The sequence below is a fragment of the Schistocerca nitens genome, chromosome 4 (assembly GCF_023898315.1).
Source record: "Schistocerca nitens isolate TAMUIC-IGC-003100 chromosome 4, iqSchNite1.1, whole genome shotgun sequence".
Taxonomy (NCBI): domain Eukaryota; kingdom Metazoa; phylum Arthropoda; class Insecta; order Orthoptera; family Acrididae; genus Schistocerca; species Schistocerca nitens.
Genome location: NC_064617.1, coordinates 328,716,692 through 328,744,424, shown reverse-complemented (window position 1 = coordinate 328,744,424; position 27,733 = coordinate 328,716,692). Strand labels below are relative to the sequence as shown.

The 27,733-nt window shown below is 39.4% G+C and overlaps 1 protein-coding gene across 6 annotated transcripts; it reads right to left on the bottom strand.

Moving 5' to 3' along the window:
• Positions 1-21: 21 nt before the first annotated feature.
• LOC126251654 (uncharacterized) lies at positions 22-27,733 on the bottom strand. 6 transcript variants are annotated; one of them, XM_049952217.1, is made up of 5 exons: positions 27,611-27,733; positions 26,617-26,673; positions 25,354-25,522; positions 3,904-3,984; positions 22-3,803 (listed from the first exon to the last, which is right to left on the bottom strand). In XM_049952217.1, the coding sequence occupies exons 2-5, from the start codon at positions 26,645-26,647 to the stop codon at positions 1,064-1,066; spliced, it is 3,021 nt and encodes a 1,006-aa protein (XP_049808174.1). In that variant the 5' UTR covers positions 26,648-26,673; positions 27,611-27,733; the 3' UTR covers positions 22-1,063. The 6 variants fall into 6 exon arrangements, with proteins under 6 accessions (XP_049808174.1, XP_049808173.1, XP_049808177.1 ...); XM_049952216.1 differs by lacking the exon at positions 27,611-27,733 and adding an exon at positions 26,881-27,211; XM_049952220.1 differs by lacking the exon at positions 27,611-27,733 and adding an exon at positions 26,881-27,211 and having other exon boundaries at positions 25,354-25,450.

Genomic DNA, 27,733 nt, shown 5'->3' with positions numbered 1-27,733 from the left:
TTAAATTTTATGGTCTTTGGTATAACATATTTACATGATACTTTATCGTGTGTCTACCATTTAAAGCTCTTGAACCTAGAAACAATCTTGAAATGCAGTTGGAGATCAAAATTAAGGAGACATTCACTTAGCCTATCTAATCAGTGCACACACAATCGTTAAGACTGAAACCAAATGCAATCACTGTAACTTAATGAAGTCCACAAACATACTATTACAAAAACAAGCAAAACAGACCACTTTCCTACTTGTAAGGAAACATGCATGAACATGAGTGATGACTCTGGAAGAAAAAGGCGGTAATTGCAGCAATCTGAACTAAGCATTACAAATTTTAAAAAACCTATGTAACTGATTAAAAATTAATCATTCTGGCACGGTAAAGAAAGAAAAGCTGTTTCTGTTACTCAGTCACTATGAAATAATTGTTTTAAACACATTAACTGACTACATTCTAAGAGAAAGAACTGTAGACAATTTACATGGCAATAAATTTCACAGCCTTTTTCATAATTGTGTAATACTTTGTTTATCTATTTTACAGAACAATAATAAATAGATTTCTTTTAACATGAAAAATTAATTAATTTTACAATTGTTGCCTTCTTAAATTAACACAACAGTGTAAATGAATTGATATTATCCATAAGGCTAGTGAACAGTGTACAGACCATATTTTTGTTTTCTGTTATTGCTCCACACGTCACATTTTATACAGCAGCATTTTAAGTTACTCATGTTTCTGAATCATATATTAAAGTGCCCAACTTAACTAATATCAGTTACAAATGTAACAACAGTTCTTCAGATTGTAAACAAGGAACTAAACAGCTTCATTGAAAAAACAAAACAATGGACAATGACTCACAAAAATAAAATATTAACTCTTCAACAACACAGATAAAGATGAGAAGAGATGAAATACAGTAAATTCAGTTTTTTGTTGCCTAAGAGATGAAATGACGTGATATCAATAAGTGTTCCAAATGTTTATGAAGTTTTACGTATTTACAAAAATCTGAATAAATTTATATAGAGATTTACATGATTCATGAGCAGAAAATTAGTCAACTGGAGGCTGTTCAGGAGGGTCTTGTGTAGCTGGTGAGGAACGACTACTAGAAGACAATTCTCCTTCTGATACTGCTCCTTCAGGACTCTGATGTGGGGAACCATCAATTCCTGATACACCTGCTGCAATGGACATCTCACGAACATTACCTGGTAAATAATCTTTCCATGAGCGAAAAAGGTAACGAGTGAATTTTCTCAACTGCCTGAATTTGCAGTAGGTGGCTCCTTCTGCAGATTCCAACTGTTGAGTCTGTATAAGAAATCCTTTTTCCTTAAAGGTCTGCTCCAACTTTTCTCGAGCCAAAGACTTTCTCGTTTTCCGTTTGCGACGTGATAAATGATATTGTGAAGAATTTTCCTCACCGACATCTGCAGGCCTGAAGATATTATCAGTGCTGTGTGCAGTACTGAAGTGAGCCCCACTTTGTTCAGAAGTCCTATTCAGTACATTAGCATTCTGCAGTTCTCTTGTTAGCATATCATTACACACCGGAAATTGCTGAACATGAGTTCTTGAACTGTCTAGTGGAAAAATTCCTTGCGTGTGATTATCTTTCACAGGGATATTTCTGTCACCTCCACTCATGGTTGAAGCAGCTGTAAGAAAATTCTCAGATGGAGACGATGATGACGCTGCACTTGATTGTTGAAGTGATTCTCTTGGAAAGAATTCATACCCTCTCATAGATTTATCACCTGTTCCACTGTAGTAACGAAAATTACCTCCAGAATCTACAGAAAGCATTTTCTTTTCTTGAAGGCTTGGTTTAGCCCCTCCTGTAAACTTGAATTTGCATATGCTGACTTCAGTTGTGGGGTTAGTACTATTTTCACTTGGCATGGGTGGAATGAAAATTGCAGAGCGTTTCTTTTTTGTTGGGGCTCCAGAGGCTGGAGGGTTGCCCAATGGTGCCAGTCGCTTCATCCTAGTAAAACTGGTTTCAGACAATGTGGGTGTGGAATTAGTAGAATTTTTATGATTGGCTTCTACCATCATTGAAAATGTTTTAGGAATCACAGTTTTACCGTGTGTTGACTTAGGGTCTTTCCCAGGAACAATTTTGGTAGGATTTGTTCGGGTAGGAGATGGTGTTGCAGTGACCTGTGGCAAAATGTTTACTGATGGCAAAGGTGATTGGACAAACCCTTGACTCTGTTCTGGAGCAATAGGCACTAAGGGTATTGCGCCTAACTTCTGGTAATATAGAAGTTGTGATTGAAGAGCCATTGGATGCACAAAGACTCCTGTACTTGGCCAGTACACATATCCAGAAGGCATAGGTGGAATGACAGCACTGTTAGGATCAAATGGAAATACTGACACTGAGGACGGATTTGGACACACTGAAGGAGGAAACATATTTAAACCTTCTTGTACACCTTCATTATCCAGTGTTGCAGAAAGCATGACTTTGGGCTCACTATTTGCAATCACACACTCACTGGGAAAGTCATCAAGCAGAGATTCACTTTCTTCTGTGTGGTCTGCCTCACTCGGTGACGGGGGTTCACTTTTTACTGTGGTAGCTTCACTGGTTCTTGACTCATAAAAATTGTCATGTTTCCTTAACAGTCTAATTTTTAGCTGATTCAAGTCTTTCATGCAAAGATTCAGTGGTTCCTCATCATCACCTAATACTGAAGTCCCTTGGGCTTTGTCCCAATTCTCTGTGTCAACACGAGATTCCACTTTACCAACATTACGTAAATAATCTGCACTTACTGTAGTTCCTCGATTAGGATCGTGTGACACAGCTGTCAGTCGCTTTTCCAGTAAACTGCTGATAATCCTGTTCTGCACATCACTGTGATTGAGTGGTACATTGGCCTTAAAAGATTCAAGAATTCCATTCTTAGCCCTTAAAAATGATGAGTCATGTGCAACACTGGTACCAGCTGTGACATCAGTGGATGTGTTACATATGGCTGGTTCAGGCTGATTTAACTGTCTTCCATGCCACTCTTCAGTAGTATCTGCAACAGCCTTTGCAGTCATGCCAGGAAAAACAGTGCCATAATTCTTGTAAATTAAATGGCATATGTCAGCTTTCTTTGGTTTTCTTCCTCTCCGTGGCTTCATGTTGTCAAGAGTTATTTCTCCCATATATGGCAGGTCCTGATAGTTCATTACCTTATTTGCAGTGTTAGAACATACATTTGCACTTGATGCTGTAGAATGGTTTAAGCAGCTGTTGCTGCTCATATCAGTTCCACTCGATACAGATGATATGATGACTGATGATCTTCTGTGGTCACTCTCACAAGATGATTTGTTGATTCCTGTATCTGCAAGGAGGCAACTATCAGTGTTTGCTAAAAGGCTTCCCAAAAGTCCTTTTGGTGGAACACACCTTTCACTGTTTCTGTTGACATTATGTCTTGCAAATCTAGGAGATGTTTCAGTAATTACACTGTCTTCAGTTCTATGTTGAAAATCCATATAGGTTTTGCCAGATATATCACTAGGTGCTGCTACTATATGCAGTCTTTCAATTGCAGTAGCTGCAGCAGTCAGTGGGGAAGTCGATGTACACTGACCCTCAGCTTCCCGCTTGATGACAGGGGGGCGGCGTGGGACAAGGGGAGGAACTGGACGTTGCTGCTTGCTCTGGGCAGATTTTGCAGCAGCTGCATCCTGCTGAGCCATTGCAGCTTCATAGTGGTCCAGATATTCTGGTGGAAGAGCCTGGTGATGGAATTTGAGCTTCCAGCGAGATCTGCGTCGTCCCCTGAAGTAAAGAAATTATCGCAACATATAAACAAAATGCTTCTGCCAGTTTGCAGTTACAATGCACAATAATTAAAAATCAAAATGAACAGATACTATACCTTCCTCTGCCTCTTTCTCCGGGACTGGGCAAACAAGTAGATGTGGATACAGGAACTGAATTTTGACTCCCAGTATCATCTCTGGAAAAAGAAAAAACAAGTCTAATGAATATGTATATAGCCAAAAAGATCATGAGTTGAAGTAAACACAAGTATGATTTCAAAAGAAGTTAAATATTATTACAAATTAAAACTAATGCTTGTGATGCATAATACACTCCTGGAAATTGAAATAAGAACACCGTGAATTCATTGTCCCAGGAAGGGGAAACTTTATTGACACATTCCTGGGGTCAGATACATCACATGATCACACTGACAGAACCACAGGCACATAGACACAGGCAACAGAGCATGCACAATGTCGGCACTAGTACAGTGTATATCCACCTTTCGCAGCAATGCAGGCTGCTATTCTCCCATGGAGACGATCGTAGAGATGCTGGATGTAGTCCTGTGGAACGGCTTGCCATGCCATTTCCACCTGGCACCTCAGTTGGACCAGCGTTCGTGCTGGACGTGCAGACCGCGTGAGACGACGCTTCATCCAGTCCCAAACATGCTCAATGGGGGACAGATCCGGAGATCTTGCTGGCCAGGGTAGTTGACTTACACCTTCTAGAGCACGTTGGGTGGCACGGGAGACATGCGGACGTGCATTGTCCTGTTGGAACAGCAAGTTCCCTTGCCGGTCTAGGAATGGTAGAACGATGGGTTCGATGACGGTTTGGATGTACCGTGCACTATTCAGTGTCCCCTCGACGATCACCAGTGGTGTACGGCCAGTGTAGGAGATCGCTCCCCACACCATGATGCCGGGTGTTGGCCCTGTGTGCCTCGGTCGTATGCAGTCCTGATTGTGGCGCTCACCTGCACGGCGCCAAACACGCATACGACCATCATTGGCACCAAGGCAGAAGCGACTCTCATCGCTGAAGACGACACGTCTCCATTCGTCCCTCCATTCACGCCTGTCGCGACACCACTGGAGGCGGGCTGCACGATGTTGGGGCGTGAGCGGAAGACAGCCTAACGGTGTGCGGGACCGTAGCCCAGCTTCATGGAGACGGTTGCGAATGGTCCTCGCCGATACCCCAGGAGCAACAGTGTCCCTAATTTGCTGGGAAGTGGCGGTGCAGTCCCCTACGGCACCGCGTAGGATCCTACGGTCTTGGCGTGCATCCGTGCGTCGCTGCGGTCCGGTCCCAGGTCGACGGGCACGTGCACCTTCCGCCGACCACTGGCGACAACATCGATGTACTGTGGAGACCTCACGCCCCACGTGTTGAGCAATTCGGCGGTACGTCCACCCGGCCTCCCGCATGCCCACTATACGCCCTCGCTCAAAGTCCGTCAACTGCACATACGGTTCACGTCCACGCTGTCGCGGCATGCTACCAGTGTTAAAGACTGCGATGGAGCTCCGTATGCCACGGCAAACTGGCTGACACTGACGGCGGCGGTGCACAAATGCTGCGCAGCTAGCGCCATTCGACGGCCAACACCGCGGTTCCTGGTGTGTCCGCTGTGCCGTGCGTGTGATCATTGCTTGTACAGCCCTCTCGCAGTGTCCGGAGCAAGTATGGTGGGTCTGACACACCGGTGTCAATGTGTTCTTTTTTCCATTTCCAGGAGTGTATTTTTATATGTTAAGTATGACATAATAATCCCAATATAAACCATCTGGATACCAGCCACTTTCATATTTAAGAAAACATACACTCAAGAGCCAAAGAAAGTGGTACACCTGGCTGATATCGTGTAGGCAGCAGAAGTGCCACAACATGACATGGCATGGACTCGACTAATGTCTCAAGTAGTTTCTGTATTTGAATGTGCGTGCCTATACCATTTGCTTTGGCACGTCACTGAATATCATGCAGTCATATTTGTGTAGAACAAGTATTGGGATATCTTAAAATACTTGCTTTTATTTTAATACGGTTTCAAGCACAAATGAAATAATGATATGGATTAGTGTAGATTGCTACTCACCACAAAGAGAAGGTATTGTGCTATGGACAGGCACATTTAAAAGTAGACTGTTAGACAAAGTCCTTCATCAGTGAGAAAAACATACACAAACACACACATTTTTACACGCACAACTCTCTCTCTCTCTCTCTCTCTCTCTCCCTCCCTCCCCCTCTCTCTCTCTCTCTCTCTCTCTCTCTCTTTCTCTATCTCTCACACACACACACACACAGAAGTCTACTGCTGTCCCTGGGCGTAGTGGTGCCACAGTGCCCAAAGATGACAGTATCCATGTATTTGTGAGTTGTGCATGTATGTATGTGCTGTGTTTGGTTCTTGTCTGATGAAGGATTTTGTGCAAAAACTGATATTTTTCAAAAGTCTGCTTTTAAATATGCCTGTCTGCCACTCAGCACCTCCTCTATGGGAGAGTTACAATCACTACTAATTCATACTGGTAAGTAAATCCAGATTTTCCATTATTTAAGCAGAAGTGCCACAACATGTCGTTGCATTTTTCAAAAGTCTGCTTTTAAATATGCCTGTCTGCCACTCAGCACCTCCTCTATGGGAGAGTTACAATCACTACTAATTCATACTGGTAAGTAAATCCAGATTTTCCATTATTTAAGCAGAAGTGCCACAACATGTCGTTGCATGGACTCGACTAATGTCTGAAGCACCCAGAAGGGGAGGTGGAAATGAAATGAAAATTCTTGAGTTGAGAGGATATGTGATGTTATTTCAGTGAGTATAATACTGAGTCTGTATAAGCCCACTTAGCAGTATGATGTTGCACCACCTCTGACCTGGATGCAAGCACTGATTTGGTTTGGAAGAGTACCATGAAAATAGTTTCCTCTTCATAGGCAAGCTATTCTAAAACAGTTGTAAATGGCCTTTGATATCCTGGATCCTGGCACAGGGACAGAAAAGATGTCTGAGATGACAGCCCTCATGTTTTATGGGTAACAGATCTGAGGATCTTGCTAGTCACTTGAGTACCTCAACATCAGGCAGACAGTTCATACACACGTCATATGTGGATGATCATTGTTCCGTAGAAAAAGAGTGCCATGATACTGTCACTTGAGATGTAACACATGAAAACACAGGATGTCCATAACATACAGCTGTGCTGTCAGTGTCAGAGTTCCCCCAGTCACTACCAGCCATGACCTTAAGTCATATCCAGGTGTGCCCACACTATTACGCAATGAGTAACACCATGGATCCTCTCCAAAACATTGGAAGAAAAGGACCTCTGACCATGTGCCACCATACCCAACGACAATGGTCATTCAGGGTGGTGTGGAACTGCAGTTCATCGCTGAACACAATGCAATATCATTCATCGACAGTCCATGCTTCCTGGTCATGGCACCACTCCAAAAGCAGCCATTTGTAGTGATAATAGCAGCCTATGCATGGGATATTAATTCCTTAGTCCAGCTGCTGATAATCTTAATAATAAATTAATAAATAATGTGGGATGACACAGAATGCTGTAGGGAGTCAATTACTTGTTCTTGGGTGGCAGGCACAGATGTCAAGGGGGTACAATATGTCCATTGCACAATTCAGTGAACTTCGTGTATGGTTCTCATATGTCTTTGATCGAAACCTTAGTGATGAATATATGTGCCCTCACATTCCCATCCAGTCCAACATTGGGTCACTGTCACATACAAATGCCCCACAAATCTGAATATTGCACAATTCAACCAGCCGACGTAATGGGGACCCGCAGCCTGAAACTCTGTCAGGGGCTGACAACACTGTCTTACATGAGCATGTGGCATCCATGTGTCCTTGACAGTGATCACTCAAAATCTGATGCTGTTCATGCCCCTTAAATACCCAACAACACTAAAAATGAACAGCACTAATGAACTGAGAAGGTTTTTCTATCTGTCATAGAGATTTGCAATTCTAATCATTTACATACCTGCTGATGGTATGCATGCATATGATGTTACATTGACATCTGATGGTGTCTTCAGGATGCTTGCTTTTTGTCAGGCAGTGCATTTATACAAATGTAATATATACATTCCCAAATGGCTATAGAAACATATTTTTAACCTCAAGACAATCAATACCAAAACATATCACTTCAGTAATAGCAGTGTATAAATTATCTAAATGTGGTGATGATGATGTTTCATTTGTGCTCAACTGCCCATACAAAGTCCCTATCTTTACACAGTCCAATCTAGCCACTTTCATGAATGATGAAGAAATGATGAGGAAAGCACACAGTCCCCGGGCAGAGAAAATCCTCAATCCAGCCAGGAATTGAACCCAGGACCCTGTGATCCAGAGGCAGCTACAATAGCCACTAGACCATGAGTTGTGGACTTATCTAAATGTGTAACCTACTGTGCAAGCCATGAATTAGTTTGTGGTGTCTCTCTAATCATGTGAAATGTATCATGTCCTTTCATCCAAAAATACTCATATGTTATATAGAAATTCTTCCAGTCCATATGCAGCATAACAGCAAACCAGTGCTTAACAGTATTGGTTAAAAACAGTCTTGGTTGCAATTGCAATACTACATATGTTATATCTATTTGGTATGGCTATTGTTGTAGGAACATGAAATTTTGGTCAAGGAAAATCTGATTATCTATCCTTCTCCATCATCAATATCTTCTTTTTTTGTCTCATCAATTCTGTAACATTTACACTGTATTCAAGTTTTTACATTGGATGGAAGACAGAATATTGGAGACAGAATATTAGTGTGGACTGGATAAGGATGGGGGGAAGAAAATAAACCACTGCTCCATTTAAGGGACCTCCTTAATATTTAGCATGAAGAATTTAGGGAAAAATGGCAAACGTAAATAGTGGTGCCCAGATGAGAATTTTAACACTAATTTCTTACATAGACTGAGTCCTTTTAACAAAAACTAATTTTCTGCAGTATCTCTGTTTATATAAGTTACTTTGGTCTATTTTAATGTGTGTTACATAAAAACATAATAATGAAAGTATCAGTTTGAAATATGAATTTGCAAAGTCCAGCTTAAATACAGTCAAAATAAATCTATTTTTATCATTTCTCAAATGTATGAACAAAAAGAAATAATAAATCTATGAGACTATTGGGACTACCTATTTCTAATGGTCCTATTTGTATTCAGTTCATATGGATTCCCACTTTTGTCCTCATTGCTAGTAGTCAATTATTTAATTTCACACCATTATGTTGTATCAAACTGAATAACATTCTTTAGGATTTTTCTGAAAAGAATGGCTCCTTGTCACCAGCCTTTCACCAAAATATTTCCAAATCTGTTTTCAGTGTATTGTACAAGAAGTTATACCTTGTCTGGATTTCACTACTTATCTGAAAATATTTCTTCATTCAGTGAAAATGGTCTTAAAGCCAAGGCACTTACTTGGCAGTTTTACCAAGGAAAGATGGGCAGTGGTGAAACAATAGACCCTCATTCAGTACAGCTGTTCAAATCCCTGTTCCACCATCCAAATGCAGGTTTTCAGTGATTTTCCTAAACCAGTTAAAGCGAATGCTGGGATGGGATATGGGTCACTCATGTTTTGGGCCAGGCACCACTCACTGCTAACAAAGTTAAATTGAGGACTGTGCAGTACTGGAACAGGATATTACAACATATTGCCCAGGTGTACAGTCAATGTTTTGGTGATGGGTTAATCTTTCAAGATAATAATGCATAAGTGTACCACGCCCTCCTTACATATCCCTTAAGTAGGCACGAATCAACTGACTGGAATAACATGAGGTATGTGTTGACATAAACATGATTGACAATGCTTGGGATCAGTTGAAACTTGCAGTGTGTTATTGCTGGAACCCTTCTCGCACACTACATGACTGCTGGATAACTACTGTCAAAGAGTGGGACAAGCCTGAGCAATAACATCTCAACCACCTTGCAGACAGCATGGTAATGAGGACCAAAGCACATTGAAATTCATGAGGTGGAGCAACATGGCACACAATGCTACCCAGCAGCAGATTTTGATTTCACAGGTTTGCAAATGTGAGCACTTTTGAACAGACTGACTTTATTTTTTTATTTCATAGTAAAGTTATTTCTTTTTTTACAATCATAAGGCTTATTCTTGCAATCCCTACAGCCCATCAGTCTAAACCCACAGATGTTCAAATGGTGCAAACTCTTTGAGCAGTTCAGTCTCTGTTTCTAAGCTCAATTTTGTGATTATATTACTGAAGGTGATTATCTTATTTGAGGAAGATTTACTTTCATTTTTACAGAACAATGGGCATTCAATAAAAAGACAGAGGAATGGGTCAAACATAAAACCAGTTACTTATCATACAACTGCAAACTTATCCTATAAGCCAAATAATTTATAGCAAAGTTTTAAACATGGCTGCTTGGTTCAGTGACTGTTTCTAAATTAAAATTGAAACAAATGAGCCCTCGGTCACTATTATTTTTAGTCTTATTGATCAAATTTCAACACTTCTAAAAGTGCCTTCATCAGAATTAAAAGAGTTAAAATGGCCTATAACATAGTTAGGAATTTATAGGAAAAGACATTTTTATATAAGAAGTGTAGGTACTGACTAATAATAAAAGACAGAATCAGTACTTACATGTCACATTGCCTGTTAGTTATTTTATATGTGACATGTAGGTACTGTCTCTGTCTTTTATTGTTAGTCACTACTTACACTTTTTATATAAAAATGTCTTTTCCTATAAATTTGTAACTATGTTATAGGCCATTTTAATTGTTTTAATTCTGATGAAGGCACTCTTAGAAATGTTGAAACCTGGTCAACAAGACTAAAAATAATAGTGACCGAGGGCACATTTGTTTCAATTTTAATTTATAGCAGTTAAAGGTCTGATATTCAAATAAGGTTATGAAGAACATTCCTATCGTAACTTATGTTTTACTTTAAGGTGAAAGCTTTTCTGACTACATCAAATTATACCCATTGTATCACCCTCTCTGTCAGCCCACTGCAGGTTAAGAGAGTAGGATAAATTTCAAAAATTGCACACAAACAAAAGAATACTTTCAGAGAATGTGTATGTGGTATAATGGGAGGCATTCTCTGCAATTTACTTGACAGTGGTTGCAGAGTATGGATGTAGGTGTAGAAACTGAAATGATAAGAGTGAAGTGTAAAGATAAAACAGATTTTCAGATCAGTAAAATTGTAATTTTTTATCAGAAAACAAGAGCATTGAGTATGAAAATATATGCTACAATTTAAATTCCAGCTTTTAATTAATGAGTAGTACATTTTTATTTATCACGTGGAAAATTTTGAAATGTATTCATATTTAGTTACAATCAATGCTCCATGTATTTCTGTAAGCCGATGGTTTCATTAAGATTTAATAATCACTACACCTCTTCCAATTTCTTTCTTTCTATTTATGTTGTTAGGTCAATTATAATGAAAAGATTAAAAGAACATGTGAACATGTGTTTGTGGTATTATTCATTGCTACACACAACAAAATCAGCAAACATTTTTAAAATTCTTCCATCTCACAAAATTTGTCTTCCATGTGAATACCTTATTCTTAAACACAGGAAAGTGAGCCAGATCTCGTCCATATTCAGAGAAAATATGGGGCTGGAACATTAACGAGCCTACATGTGTACATCAGATGATTTACTGTGCCATTATCACTGCTGGGCTGGCTTCCAATTTTTATCTCCGTGTTGTCAAAAATGGAAATTATGATATAGACTATTAACAATGGTAATGAAGTCTCCAACACACACCACCTAAATTAAGCTGTTGCTAGATGGACACACCAGAATGTTAAATCTTGCAAGTGAATGATTGGTTGTGAGATAAGGAATACCATAGGTGAAACGACCAACAATAAAGGCATCAGAAAGCTAACTGTCCTGTTAACCAAACCCAGAAATGAAATCACAGATGGGGTATGAAAGTACCATTTTTGTACTATTGGATAAAGCTCCCATCACGGAAAAAGATTAATATGAGGGTGAATCAAATATAAGTGAGGATTCTTGCTATATGTGCCTTTTTGTAAACGGAGAGCAGTACAATCTTTGCTCATTATTGCTTTCATTTCCAGTGACTGTTCTCTACAGCTAGAACGTTGTTGTACAGTCTCTTTGGTCAGAATCACAACGTCAGAACAAGAGGTACTGTCATCTGTTGTGCAACACATTATGATTAAATATCTCACAACAGGGGGCACAAAACTGTCTGAAATTCTGAAAAAAACTTGCGCCACATTTCGGGAACAATACCCTGAGAAAGACTTAAGCATGCACATGGCACAAAAAGTTTTTCCAAGCACAAGAAACAGTGAGAATGCAGCTCACCAAATTTGCCTGATGACCAGCATGACTGAGGAGAATATCCACACAGTTAGCCAGCTTACTGAAGACTAAAACCAAATAATAGTTGTTGTAATTGCTATTGAGGTTGTAATAAGCTACAGTGACGCTCAGGCAACTGTCACCGACAACTACAGATATTTGGGAAGTGTCTGCAAGGTGGGTGCCTCATCTCTTTACCACAGTGCACACATTACATCTTGAGGTGTGAAAACTGCTACCGATATACTATCAATGTAATGGTGCAAAATGGACAAATCTGCAGATGTGAAAGCCAAAAGCTGTCTCCCCACGGTTCTTGAAACAGTCTTTTTATATTTTAAAGGAGTGCTTCCATCAATTTTCTACATGAATGTCAAACTGTGAATGCTGCATACTACTGCCAACCTTAGGACCAAACAAAATTAGCATATCATCAGAAAAGGCATGCATTTCCAATCTGGGATGTGACTGTGCTTCATGACAATGCTTGACCCCACACAGCTACCCAGATTCAATAAAAATACAGAAACTGTTCTAGACCACTCTAGAACATCCTCCCTTTAGTTCAGTCTTATCACCCTGTGATTCTAATTTCTTTGGATCACCAAAGGAAATGTCGAAGGACACAGATTTGGCAATGATGGAGTAGTTGAAGTGTCCATTTACAACTGACTGCTGTCACAACCATGTTCATCTTACAAAAACAGGACTAAGAAACTGTCCATCTGGTGGTAAAAATGTGTTTCTCATTAAGAAGACTATAGAAAAATATGTTTGTCTGTGTGAATTTTTCTGAAGCTTAAATAAACTTTAAAAAAATGCTGGTTTATATTTGACTCTCTTTTGTATTTCCTAAATTTCTGAGTACACATACTGATAAGAATTCGTCAGGCTAAAGAAGGCTATTTTATTTTGGCATTTTATCTTGCAACACAGGCACATAATTTATTGAATCCTCTGTTGATCAATAAAAGAGGTTTGGTTAGCCATTGATGCCTCACTCATAGAAACATAACATGCTTGAGTGAATAAGGGAAGTGCAAAAGGTGGTATGGGTATAAAATGTTGATTTTTTAATGGAAAACTGTTGTTTGGATTTTTCTAATGAATTTTATGCATGTTTCATTGATTTTGGATGATTGTAAGTATTGTTAATTTATGTACTGCACAAATAATTTCTACAGGTTCCATGAACACTTTTTACTTTAGAAGACAGTGATTTATGTTAATTTACAGTACACATCCTGCTGCAGAGGTTGGCTATATTGGTTGTTGCAATGTCACTTCCTGTTTGTGGTATAATTCATGGTATCATCTATATTTTGTAAGGTACATTACTCCTTTCACTGTGTATATTTGGACTTGTTGCTCATTGGGAGTTATGTTTCGCTCTATAATATGTGTTCACCAGAGGAAATACACTCCTGGAAATGGAAAAAAGAACACATTGACACCGGTGTGTCAGACCCACCATACTTGCTCCGGACACTGCGAGAGGGCTGTACAAGCAATGATCACACGCACGGCACAGCGGACACACCAGGAACCGCGGTGTTGGCCGTCGAATGGCGCTAGCTGCGCAGCATTTGTGCACCGCCGCCGTCAGTGTCAGCCAGTTTGCCGTGGCATACGGAGCTCCATCGCAGTCTTTAACACTGGTAGCATGCCGCGACAGCGTGGACGTGAACCGTATGTGCAGTTGACGGACTTTGAGCGAGGGCGTATAGTGGGCATGCGGGAGGCCGGGTGGACGTACCGCCGAATTGCTCAACATGTGGGGCGTGAGGTCTCCACAATACATCGATGTTGTCGCCAGTGGTCGGCGGAAGGTGCACGTGCCCGTCGACCTGGGACCGGACCGCAGCGACGCACGGATGCACGCCAAGATCGTAGGATCCTACGCAGTGCCGTAGGGGACCGCACCGCCACTTCCCAGCAAATTAGGGACACTGTTGCTCCTGGGGTATCGGCGAGGACCATTCGCAACCGTCTCCATGAAGCTGGGCTACGGTCCCGCACACCGTTAGGCTGTCTTCCGCTCACGCCCCAACATCGTGCAGCCCGCCTCCAGTGGTGTCGCGACAGGCGTGAATGGAGGGACGAATGGAGACGTGTCGTCTTCAGCGATGAGAGTCGCTTCTGCCTTGGTGCCAATGATGGTCGTATGCGTGTTTGGCGCCGTGCAGGTGAGCGCCACAATCAGGACTGCATACGACCGAGGCACACAGGGCCAACACCCGGCATCATGGTGTGGGGAGCGATCTCCTACACTGGCCGTACACCACTGGTGATCGTCGAGGGGACACTGAATAGTGCACGGTACATCCAAACCGTCATCGAACGCATCGTTCTACCATTCCTAGACCGGCAAGGGAACTTGCTGTTCCAACAGGACAATGCACGTCCGCATGTCTCCCGTGCCACCCAACGTGCTCTAGAAGGTGTAAGTCAACTACCCTGGCCAGCAAGATCTCCGGATCTGTCCCCCATTGAGCATGTTTGGGACTGGATGAAGCGTCGTCTCACGCGGTCTGCACGTCCAGCACGAACGCTGGTCCAACTGAGGCGCCAGGTGGAATGGCATGGCAAGCCGTTCCACAGGACTACATCCAGCATCTCTACGATCGTCTCCATGGGAGAATAGCAGCCTGCATTGCTGCGAAAGGTGGATATACACTGTACTAGTGCCGACATTGTGCATGCTCTGTTGCCTGTGTCTATGTGCCTGTGGTTCTGTCAGTGTGATCATGTGATGTATCTGACCCCAGAAATGTGTCAATAAAGTTTCCCCTCCCTGGGACAATTTGAATTTCCAGGAGTGTACTTAAGACGAGAAGGAATAAGGGAAATAGAAGCAGCTGGTGAGTAGTAATGAAGTGCGCAGTGAAACCAGTGCCAGTGATATCAGTGTACTAAAAACAATGTTAAATGAAACTGCATGCTGTAATTTGTGTGGTGGAGAGACAGTAATATCTGAAAATGTCGTCAAGGAAAACGTTTAGTTTTTAGTTTGGGAGTATCTTGTTCAAGCTGTGAGAATAAGAAAGAATTTTTGATATCTGAAAAATGTAAAAGCAATAACTTTTTTGAGACAAACATCAGATATTTCTATGGACTGAGACGCATTAGTAAAGGCCCTAGGACTAGAAAAATGTTGTGTGCTCTTATGAACCTGTTATGCCCCTACTTATGTTTCAAGATAAACAGCTGCTTTAGGGGACACAGTAAAAGTAATTGCAAAACATTAATGTAATCTAAAACAGTGGAAGCAGTTGAAGAAAATGATGGTAATAATGACATTAGCATAGTATTTGATGGATCATAGCGAAAAAGGGGCCATAAATCTAAAAATCTTTTGCAGCTGCCATATGTTTTTGATACTGGAGGTGCTTGATGTTGAAGTGTTGTCATAGCATTGCCATGGATGCCCAAAAGTGGGTACTAATAGTGAAAAGAAACAACTACCTGAACACAACTGTCAGAAAACATATGAGGATCCAGTAGAGAGCTATGGACAGTGCCTCATCTGCAAACATCTTTCAGCAGTCTCTAGAACAATGTTGGGTTCACTATGCTAAATTCATTGGCGATAGTGATTCCAGTTCCTTCAAATCAATAATTGACAGCAGGCCCTATGAAGACCTAATACTGCAAAAAATATAATGTACCTCTGTCTTTTGCAGAAAAGAATGGGTATCTGACTGCATAAAACCAGCAGAACTTTTCTTGCAAAAAGCTTGACAATGGCAAGACTATTAGAGGACGTTTGACTGAGAAAACAATCAGTCAACAAAGTGATAATATGGCCAAGCCATTAGAAAGAATACAACAAACAACATGGAAGGAATGTGAAAAGCAGTAGGGCAACATTTTTTCCACAAGACATCAAGTGATATGAAGCCACTGCACTATTAGTGTCCAATTGAATGGTGTAAATACTGCAAAGCTGGGGCAGCAGGAATGTAATATACCCATCAGAACACCTCCTTGAAGATGCTGTAGCAGTAATAAAGCCAGTGCATAGAGATCTAGTACAGGCAGATCTTCTGAAAAATTAGCTTACAGCAAAAACTCAAAATGTAAATGAGTCTTTCAATAGTGTTGTATGGACCAGTCTGCACGAAAACATATTTGTGGATTTGAAAACACTGAAGATTTTTTTCAATAATGCTGTGATCACCTTCAGTAATGGAAATAGAGACAGAATAAAGGTTCTGAAGCAATCTGAAATTAGTCTGCCCATAATAAAAATGCAATCCTAGAAGAACTGGACAGACAGTGAGTCTCCAAGGAATAAGTTATGTGGGATCATTTGTATTCACTGCAGCGATGGCACAGCATCCAACAAGGTAGGTAATACATTTTGAGATAGCCTAAATAATGCACCCCAGTTGACCTTTGTGGTAGCACAAATGGCCCTATTAATCTGTTGCGAAATATGCCTGCCTGTATGTTGATTGGGAATTGGTGTTGATGACCTCTTTCCTTAATTGCTTGGGGAGTTGCATCTGACCATATATGCTGGTTATGGAAATTCACAACACCCTCTCTTGTGAACAATGCTTCATTGGTAAATAAAATCTTGGATGTGAGTAGTGGATCTGCAGCACATTTTTGCAACAGCCATTGACAGAATCGCCATCTGCCATGATGATCCTATGACCTTTGGGTCCAAACGCACTGTAGACGATATGGGTGCAGCAACTGTTCATGACATACCCTCAAGATAAGGAAGTGAGACACACTTTCTGCTGCTGCTAATAATTGCACACTGGTCCCAGGGGTTTCTTCCACCAAACGTAACACACTCTTCTCCATGTTAGGCAAGCAGATTGCTGGACCATCCACTGCCAGTCTTCTGAGGTGCAAGGGTACCTGTGTCCCTCAAATGCTGGAAAAGTCAGCTGAATAGGGCACTCTGTGCTGCGTAAATTTTTCAACACGGAGGACATGGGCTCACAGCCTATGTCCATTTGCTACACCATAGCAGAATATCATATCTGTCATTTCACTTGTTGAGTAATAGGCTTCCATTGCTAACAAGTAGTAGAAGAGAGAATATGTAACTGTACTACACCACTTGTATATACAAACAGTACAATAACATTTCACACATAAGTGAATCAACATTTGGAAGAAGGTAAAACACCATGATACGTACCGAGGGTTAACATTACCGTACGATGAGGCACACAAACATGACACAAACTAACATAGCCTGCAACATGACTTGAACCACACAACTGACTGCAGATCACCTAACAGTAGATACAGTACTGTCAGTAAAACATCATAACACTCTGCTGACACCTTTCACAGTATGCCAATGCAACAACTGTGCTAATATTCACAAACAAGCATCAAGCAGCCCTTCTGATAAACATGTTTATCTCAGGAAGTATGCATTTCCAGACCCATGTTTACTGGACTTACTTTCTTTCTTGTTTCAATGAGTACTACCACCTCTCAAAATATTCGAAACTTTTTTTTACTATTATTTTTTTAGCTCTCTCTCTTTTTTATGTTCTTCCTGCCTCATCAATTATGTGTTATTTTGCTTCCAAGGTAGCAGAATTCATTCACTTCATCTACATCTACCTGTTTTCATAGCTTATTAAGTAGTGTGCAATGCAAATTTCTGCAGCCTCTTGTATAACAAAGTCATAGTAAGCTGTTAATTGAGCAAGCTTTTTTCTACCTTCGTAAATCAGTGCATAGCCCCTGGGGAAAGACTGTCTCTCTTTATGGCAGACATGTTAGGCTCTTGAAACCATGTATGTTACTGATGTTGTTTGGATCATTACTTGACAGTGCAGATTGTTGAACAATGCACGGAAACCAGTCTGCTCCTATTCATAGCTCAGTGTTTCACACATAGAATGAATTTGGCATAGATCACTGTATGGCTATAGAAACAGTAGTTTCTTTATTGTGTTCCAACAAATGTATTCAGTTTGGTGTAGATGAACCATGGGTGTGTGGATTTTTTATTTTTATTTATTTATTTATTTATTTTCTTTTTTTGGGTGGGAGGGGGGGGGGGTGAGGAGGTTGATATTTTACATACAGTCACTGCAAACAGGCCACACTTTTCAGTTCATCAGTCTGCTGGCAGACAGATATGTACCTGAAACATCATATTATTTCTAATATTTTACCTGGATGGACACTTGGGAATTACTCATATATGTAAATGTGGCAAAAAAGATATACATCATAAAACCTGCACAGCACATGTAATGCTACATATTACTGATTGAGATTTCTCCTGTTGTATTCTTTCCTTTTTTAATCTGAACTAAAATGGAGGCCCTGCAGTTTACCTTGAAGGTAAGATTATTCTCTTGTTAGCTACCTACTTAAAACTCCTGATATTTTGGAAAATCATGTTTCACCTGTTCCTCTTTCTACAGCATCACTACAAACCATTAGACAAATAATTTTACCAACAATATCTGCTTTCTCTCTTTTGGCAGTTCCACTGAGGAATTCAACTTTGGATCTGTGTTTTGTATATTTGTTTCAGCTTGTAGTCGTAGGACTCTTGGCATGAAATCTGCTACATCTCTTTTGATTCTGTTTCTCATTTCCAAACAAGAAACTTTTTTTGTCTAAAGGAAGTTTTTACTGATGTTTCACTAGAATAATAACCATAAATAGTTACTGGGCTCACTGTAAGGACCATTCTAAAAATCGGAGTACATTTACTGGCCTGTTATACACATGAACAAGAACATAATTATTACACTAATAGCAGAATTCATAATCATGGAAAGAACCAGACATATTTACAATTATTGAGAAATAAATAAATACAAAATGAAGAAGCCTATTTTCTACCAGAAAATGGTGCTTCTATTACAGGAAAAAAGAACATTTTAAAGCATTGCTCTTAATAAAACTTGGTGAAGGATTATTTAGAGAACATGAAGAAAGGTTTGGTAAATAATTAACATAAATTAATAACCAACATCTCTGTTACAGTTTAGACTACGCACAAAATATAATGCCTCTTACTGTAAAATATTATATCCAAGGTCTGTCACAGTGCAGTAAACTCCCTCCACTTTCCTGAAATCAAAACCTAATGGTTCCTGGAGGGATGTTGACTCAGTTTTCGAGAAAGAAAAATGTAAAAACACAAAGGCAGAAGTATCATCAAGGACCTGTTGCCTAACAAAATTGTGTGTGAGGGAGTGCATTGTGGTGCATGTTTAGACTAGTGTAAACCATCACCAGTGACACAATCGAATAAGTAAAGTAACACAATTTTTGTGATTATTGCTTAACTCATTTATACATATGTATATACAAAAAAGCATTGTACACGGCATAGAAAACTTTTGTCTGATAAGCCTATTTGCAACAATATTGTCATAATCGATTGTCTAGAATAAGAAATTACTTGACATGTAAATGTTTTCAAAACAAATAACATTGGGGAAGTCATTTCTAAGAAAGCTACACTATTTTTTTCCAAACGAAATGTAATTGTAATGTCATGCTTCATTGTCTTATATTTTCTGTCAATGAAATACTTTCAAGAAATAAGTTTTATTCAAATGCAGTGACATGTGAGAACTGTGTGTATTTAGTATAAACAACTTCGCTTTCTGTACCACATATATTTGAAAACAAAACTTATGACGCTGATAAACTGCTAATCACCACATAGGAGGAGGTGTTAAGAAGTAGACAAGCACACTGAAAAATGCTGCTAGATACTATGACCTGTGGGACTAAGTTCTTCATCAGAGTTAGAAAAAGCACACACACATGCATAACTCAAACACACCTGCCCATTGTCACCTCTGGGCACTACAGCTTTAGCCTTCTCTATGTGGCAAGCAGCAATCTATCCGTTTCACATTCTTGTTTTCCATCTTGGAGTTTCCACTGATTGTATGCTATCATTCTCATTCAAACACCCCTCCATCCAGTGAAAGAAAAGAAAGACTTGGAAGAAATGAGACTATACAGAATATAAACAGGGAAAGCACAGACAACCCTAGTCACAGATAGGCACAGAAGGTCAAAAAGAGAGGGAAATAAATGCTAGTTCCATTTAAGAGAAGTTTCTGATTTACTCATTACTTTAATTCTGGAATAGTCTCATTATTCCCCACTTTTTATTCCTTTTTTTCTCCACAATAGAGTCAACTGTTTGAGAAAGTAGCCTCTGTGTCATATATATATATATATATATATATATATATATATATATATATATATATATATATATATATATATATATATATAAAGAAAGATGATGAGACTTACCAAACAAAAGCGCTGGCAGGTCGATAGACACACAAACAAACACAAATATACACACAAAATTCAAGCTTTCGCAACAAACTGTTGCCTCATCAGGAAAGAGGGAAGGAGAGGGAAGGAGAGGGAAGGAGAGGGAAAGATGAAAGGAAACCCACATCCTTTCGTCTTTCCCTCTCCTTCCCTCTTTCCTGATGAGGCAACAGTTTGTTGCGAAAGCTTGAATTTTGTGTGTATATTTGTGTTTGTTTGTGTGTCTATCGACCTGCCAGCGCTTTTGTTTGGTAAGTCTCATCATCTTTCTTTTTAGATATATTTTTCCACGTGGAATGTTTCCCTCTGTTATATATATATATATATATATATATATATATATATATATATATATATATATATATATATATATATATAACTATCATTTGTGAAACTTTTGTTCGAGAATCTTGCTACTTCATGTAAGTCTACATGAATAGCATCAGCCATTTACACTTTTTAAGTGCTTCTCCGCAATGCACATTTACATTACATGCTACATGACAGAACATATGATATTTTTATGAACAGTGTTTTAAATACATTTTAGTCAGGCCACAAATCCATGATGAAAGGGGTGTGCATGTCACAGTAAAAAAGTAGTACTGTCGGTGTTTAGTGCTATTGTGTATATTCCTGATATATGCAAGTCCATTCATTCTTTCCAAGTGAGTAATGTAAGTCCAGTGTGCTAATGACCTTGCCTTCTTGCCTGGTATGGAACATACAGATAATGTTAATGACTACAATGAGAAAAACACACCATCTTAATGGATTGATTCTAAAGCCAGTAGCAAAGGGAAGAGTATAAGGTTTAACTCTTTTGCTGTTATGGGAAGTGAACCAGGATGATGATAAACAGAAGACAGTGTGCATGAATTTAATATTTTGCTACACACTATTTGTTGAGGAAGAGCACCACTTAACAACTTATATGTTGAGAGCTAGTAAACACTAACATATAAATGATTTTGCACAGTGTCTACATTAGAGGCATTTCAAAGTAGAGGATCAAACATTGGCACTCTAACAAGGGCAATTGCCCAGCAAAAAGACTCTCACACATAACATATTATAACACAACATGTGGCAATTATAGAATGCAACAGTGAAGAAGTATATTTTCTTCACAAACATGTTATCTCTGGTGTAGTGTTAACAATGCTGAACTTTTCATTATATTCCTAAATCATTAAAGTATGTAAGTGATATAAAATACCCTGAAGAACTTTGTTCATTGTGTTCTTATTGGATGACACTGCTTTGGTGTGGAGCACAGATAGAACTTATCTTCCACATCAATTCTCTCAAGATGGTACACATGTCGCATACTCTGTTGCTGATATCCATAACAGGGTTTTCAGGGGAAGTTAATAAATTGCTAAATCAATAGCGTAACAATAACACTTATTTAATAATTCAACTCGATAGATAAAAAATTTACTCACCAAGCGGTGGCCGGACAGTACACATGTAATAATAGGTTGTACTTATGCAAGCTTTTGGAGCCAGTGGTTCCTTCTTCTGGCAGAAGGGCTGAAGGAAGAAGTATGAAGGGAAAGGAATTGGAGGGGGTGCAGCCAGAACCCTGGGTCACAGGAGGCTTGCAAGACAGGATTAGAAGGACAGAATGATTGTTGAGGAATGCACTGGACGACATTTGAAAACCTGAGAGCTTAAAGATGGAAGGCAGGATACTATGCAAAACAGAGATTACTGCTAGAACATAATGCATGAGTTAATAAGAGTCAAAAGTTAAGTGCATTGTATGTAACAGAGGTGGGAGAGGGATGGCAAAAAATTGACAGGTCAGAAAATGAATGATATAGAAAACTAAAATAGAGTGAAGGAAAGAGTATTTACCATAAAGAAAGAAAGGATTAGTTACATAAATTAAGTTCAGGTGGGTGGCGAGAACCAAGGACCTGTTGTAGCACTAGTTCCCACCTGTGGAGTTCTGAGAAACTGGTGTCTGGGGGAAGAATCCAGATAGTGAAACAGGCACTGAGATCATGATTGTCACATTGTAGAGCATGCTCTGCAATAGAAAATTTTGTTTTTCTGGTATACACCCCATTCATCCTAACTGATAACTTCATGGTAATCATGCTGATGTAAAAGGCCGAACAGTGTTATATAACAGCTGGTATATGATGAGTCAGGTGTCTCTTCCTTTTATAGTTGTTTGTTAGTTGGTTTAATGTGGACAGAAGAGTGTAGCTGGCCTTCAGTGAGGATGAAATAGGCATCAAGGAAAGTGGCAAGGGATTTGGAATAGGACTACGTGAAATTTAGCTGTGAGAAGGTATTTAGGGATTCCAGGAATTTTAACAGGTCAGCCTCACTATGAGTCCAAATGGCAAAGATGCCCCCAATGTATCTAAAACAAACCAGGGGCTGAAAGTTTATGGATCCCAGGAAAGTCCCGTCCAAGCAATCCATGAAAAGTTTAGCACAGGAAGGAGCCATGCTGGTTCCCATGGCCATACCCCTGACCTGTTTGTATGTCTGCCCCTCAAAGGTGAAGTAATTGTTGGTAAATATAAAGTCAATTAAGGTGAGCAGGAAGGATGTTACAGGTTTGGAATCAGATGGGCACTGACTTAGGAAACGTTTAGCAGCACACAGACCATGTATGTGATGGATGTTCCTAAACCTCTCCATTCCTTTGTCTTCACCCCTATTGCTTCCCCTTCAACCGTTCTGCCAAAAGAATGAGCCACTGGCTCCGAAAGCTCGCATCAGTAAAACCTTTTCTTATGTGTGTGTTGACCTGCCATCGCTTGGTGAGTAGATTTTTTATCTATCCAGTTATATTATATTGTCAAAAATTGATTATTTTCATTGTTTTATTTAACAATTCATCACACATCATGCTCTGTAATTCCTATTGTGAGAGAGAGCCTCTAAGGATTTGGCATATATATTAATAGGCAGAAACTGCCACCGCAGGCCAGTTCTGTAAAATATACTAATGAAAGTTTTGTCTCATATTTACACCTTCTGGTCCAAATATTCTGACAAATTATAGAAAGTGCAGCTAGTAAGTTATTATTTTGCTTTGTTTTTGCTATCAGAGGATTTTCAGTTTCATGTCTACAGCAACGATTTATAAACTCAAGTACCTGAACATATAACGCCATCTCAAACTGTGATGGAGATGTGTAGCGCAGATGGAAATTGTTTTTACTTTGAGAATTATGGTTTCACAGTTAAGCCTAAGTACACTGTTATTATTACCTACAAATACCACCAGGGAGAAAATTTAAGAGTGTAAGGATCCCAAGGTACCTCGAGAGGCTTCTGCAATGTGTTCCATCATCAGTGGTACATAATATTCTTACAGTACAATTCATAGAAAAGAAAATAATTTTTTGATCTTAGCTGCATTATCTCATCAGACTAAGCCATACAACTGCGTTAAGTGGAACAGTGATCTGCATAGTATTGATGTAGATGTGAAAGAATGCTTTTAACCCCATCTGCAGATCAACACAGAGAGACTTCTAAGTTAACAACAGGCAGAATTTTCTATCAACTTATCCACGAAATGGTGTCACCTTTCTAAGTGTCCACTTACTAATGCTAGAGTTCAAAAGCAGATGAAGCCCAGCTTTCACTTGATCAGTGTGTGGACTACTAAAAGCAGGCACCCAATACCTTTTGCAGTCAATGAGATTTTCAGTACAGGAACGCTCACCATAAGTTGTATGTAAACATTGCTTTCAATTTCATCATTACACTCAGTGTAAAAGGGAGAATAAATACAGTTAGATTACTTCACTGTTCTTCTGGATTTTAAAATTACTTTGCCAAAAAAAAAAAAAAAAAAAAAAAAAAAGAGCAGATGAATAGTTAAGCATCTCATCATCTCATTTGTATCATCTTAAAGGTGTGGTAACAACTGTGAACCAAGCAGTAGCTGTCCTGGATATCTACAGATTTACTGGTACCTTTGAACCACTGAAGATGGTTTACAGATGATAATTTATATCATATCTCAAAAACATTAGTCGTTGACACTGTGTTTGTAAATTAACATTTGTTGATCCACACAAAACTAGACTGCTGGACAATTTAATAAATGTATACTTTGTATTTGCATGTCCAAAAATATAAATAATGTTTCTGTGGTAATGGCTGCTAATAGCCTCTACTGACTAGACTGTTTTGTGTTAACATCACATGTTAATGGGATGGGTCCCCCAGAGAAGCTGCTGATTTTTACTTGATTCTACTGACTGTAACACTCATCCCCTCCCATGGAGACACATCTAGTTAACCAATCTATCTAGTTAAATGACAGCCTAACAATTCCTTTTTCTCTGTTATATCTAGCGTGCAATTTTTGCCACCTTGGCTAGTACTCCTTTTCCACACCTTTCACATAATGAGAATTTCACTACTTTTGTTCGTGGGTATTGAAATGTTTTATGGTAGGCCTAATTGGCAACAGCTAGACTTTTTCAGTTTCTTAAAGGTGTTCACATTCCTACAATTTTAAAGTTATTCTGCTGTGCAGTATAAATTTGTGGTTATTTTGGTAGGGATGCATACCCTCAGGATTTTATAATTTTTTACAAAAACACATCAATTCATCTAGGCTCACAAAATGAAACAGCAAGAATAGCACAGCCCTGGAATGACTGCAAGTCTGCTTGTGCTTGAATCGCTACATGTCATAGTTCTGAGAAACACTGAATCTGGTAATCCCACATAAATAACAACTGTGAGACTTTTTAACTTGTTATTACTATGGTATTTTAATGCACCAAAAATATACATAAAACAGCATAACAAGAACAGTAAGGTATTTCTTGGAGTAACTACCTGTCAGCTGCACTGGGCTCTTGAGACGAGGATCTGCTGGGTGGTGAAACTGGAGCGGCCTTGTCACAGGGCTCTTCTTTCACAGTCATAGCAATTTCTGCAGAAGTGTTCAAAGACAGGTCGTTATCCAGTGACTTACTATTGCCGATGTCCTCTGTTTGCATAATTTCTGTGTGCACAGATGTCAAAGGGGTTAAGATTGTCTTTTAGTTTGGTATAACTTATACAGAGATAATTTAAGTGTTTGTGGGTGTTATTTTTTGAGTACACCTTTAAATTGTGTCAAGAAATGAAAATGTAAGAAATGAAACACTGACTGTAGATAATTCAGCAACATTTTTAGAATAAATTACCACATGTATGTACACGAATTACAAGACAGGATGTTTAATTAAGTACAAGAGAATCATGAGGGCATAATGTGGACAATCACTAACGTCAGAGTGATAATTCTGTTGCCACTGATTATGTAATTCCCTGAATGGCAATCGAAAACAATTGTAAATCTGATGCACAGGTTTCCTAAATGTAACAAACATAATTGCAATTATGTCGCACAAGGGCCCTCTCTATTCGTCAGATGCGTGGGCCATGCAGTAAACAAGGGAAATCCGAATTCTATCGAAATAATTTAAAGGGCATGACAGCAGTTTCATCATTGTAGCTAATATGTTTACTAACATGTCATTATACATTTACAACTCTAGTTCCACAATAACTCTACTTCAACAGTGTCATGATACGATTTGCGGAATTTAATTATTTGTCTGAACAGAAACGCCAAGAATATTTTGGTATTTCTAAATGAATGAATTAGACGGTGTTGAAATTTATCTGAAAATAATTATTTTATTGCTTACAACGGCACTTAATTTATACATCCTGTTCCACTGGTAAGTCTATCGCCAATTTCAAGAAACAATAAAAAAAATTAAGATTCAAAATTAGACTAAAAAACACAGGAGTAAATTATCAAATGATTTATTAGATTTCAAAATTACAATTACATTCTCAAATCTGGGAAAGCAGATGAAGTTAGCCCAGCACTACTTCACACAACACAGAACTTCAAGTATTAGAGATTTGAGGAAATAAAGAAATATATAAAACGTAATGCAGCTAAATTAAAAAATCAAATATCGTATTAGGAATTCCACTGTATTATTGTGTTATTGTTATACTGTATTAATTGTCTGTTAAGCCGTGTTAAATAATGAAGGGAAAAATACACAAAGGCAAATCACGCAATATTTGATGATCTACCTGCAACAGGGAAGCTTTGTTCCGGCAACATTAATGAACTTGTTTGTTGTCATTAACCTAATAACGAAAACAAAAATTTATTTGCACTCGTATTTCTGATACAACGTTCAAACAATTGAAAACGAAAAACAGAGGTTTGAAATAAAACATAAGAGACATCTCAAGACAGAAAGGTTTCAGCTGCACATTGAGTTCTTCACAGAACGCAACATTTACGCTTATGAACCCTTTACGAATTTCTCGAGTCACAAAAACACAGCTTACACCGGAGTTCGGCCGCGTTGCACTTTTCGCACTCGCCCGAGCGGATGCGTTCCCGGTACACACGCACGAAAGCCCCCCTACATGGCACACGCTATGCTAAAATTAAGCATTTTCAGAGTAGTAAGTTTACACCTTCTCAATTTGGCGCCCGGCGACGAAATTCGAGATTGGTCCATATTCGGTATAGGGTCGTGCCGGAGTGTAGCGGTCGACTATACAGTGGCGTATGGGGATACGGGCACATCCCGCTCCTGCTTTCTAAAATTAAACTGTAACGTAACAGACTCCCAAGCCCGAAAATGCCCAAGCTAGTGTGCGCACGACCAAGGAGAGCAAGTGCGCCACTGTCTTTCCGCTTCGCACAATGCAAAGTTAAGCTTTCATGTTTGCATCACCCCAGCAAAATATCGATGTTTATCGTATTGACAGCACATTATAAGAAACGGTGTCGTAATTACATTTATCAAATACTATTAATAGTTTGTTTGGCGGTTACATGTATGAATATATTTCGTCCTCATCGCGTATTAATCTACCAACGTTGTTTTCACCCATATAGGTATCGATGTTACACTGTCGTGCATTGTTGGTAAACAGCTTCGACTGTATAGCTGCAGCATGACTCAACGGAGTCATGTCGTTATCGCCTCGTGATAAAATATGTTTAAATAACAGAGTGTCACTGCATAGAGCATTGTCTTCCTGTATTAGGTATGTGCGATAATCTTACCTTTCTGATTACATCCATATTATCCAACTGTGGCGCTCGTTTGTCGCACACGAATGAGCACAGCAGCGCCGCCGCACAGTGCCGCTTGGAAACTCGGTGTGAGCTGAAGGCCGCTTCGGCGAC

Coding starts and splice junctions, on each gene's coding strand:
- LOC126251654 (XM_049952217.1), bottom strand. CDS start 26,647: ATGTTGCCGGAACAAAGCTTCCCTGTTGCAG. Junction 25,523..26,616: donor ACAAAGCTTCCCTGTTGCAG/GTAGATCATCAA, acceptor CTGTGCACACAG/AAATTATGCAAACAGAGGAC. Junction 3,804..3,903: donor GGAGAAAGAGGCAGAGGAAG/GTATAGTATCTG, acceptor TCTTTACTTCAG/GGGACGACGCAGATCTCGCT.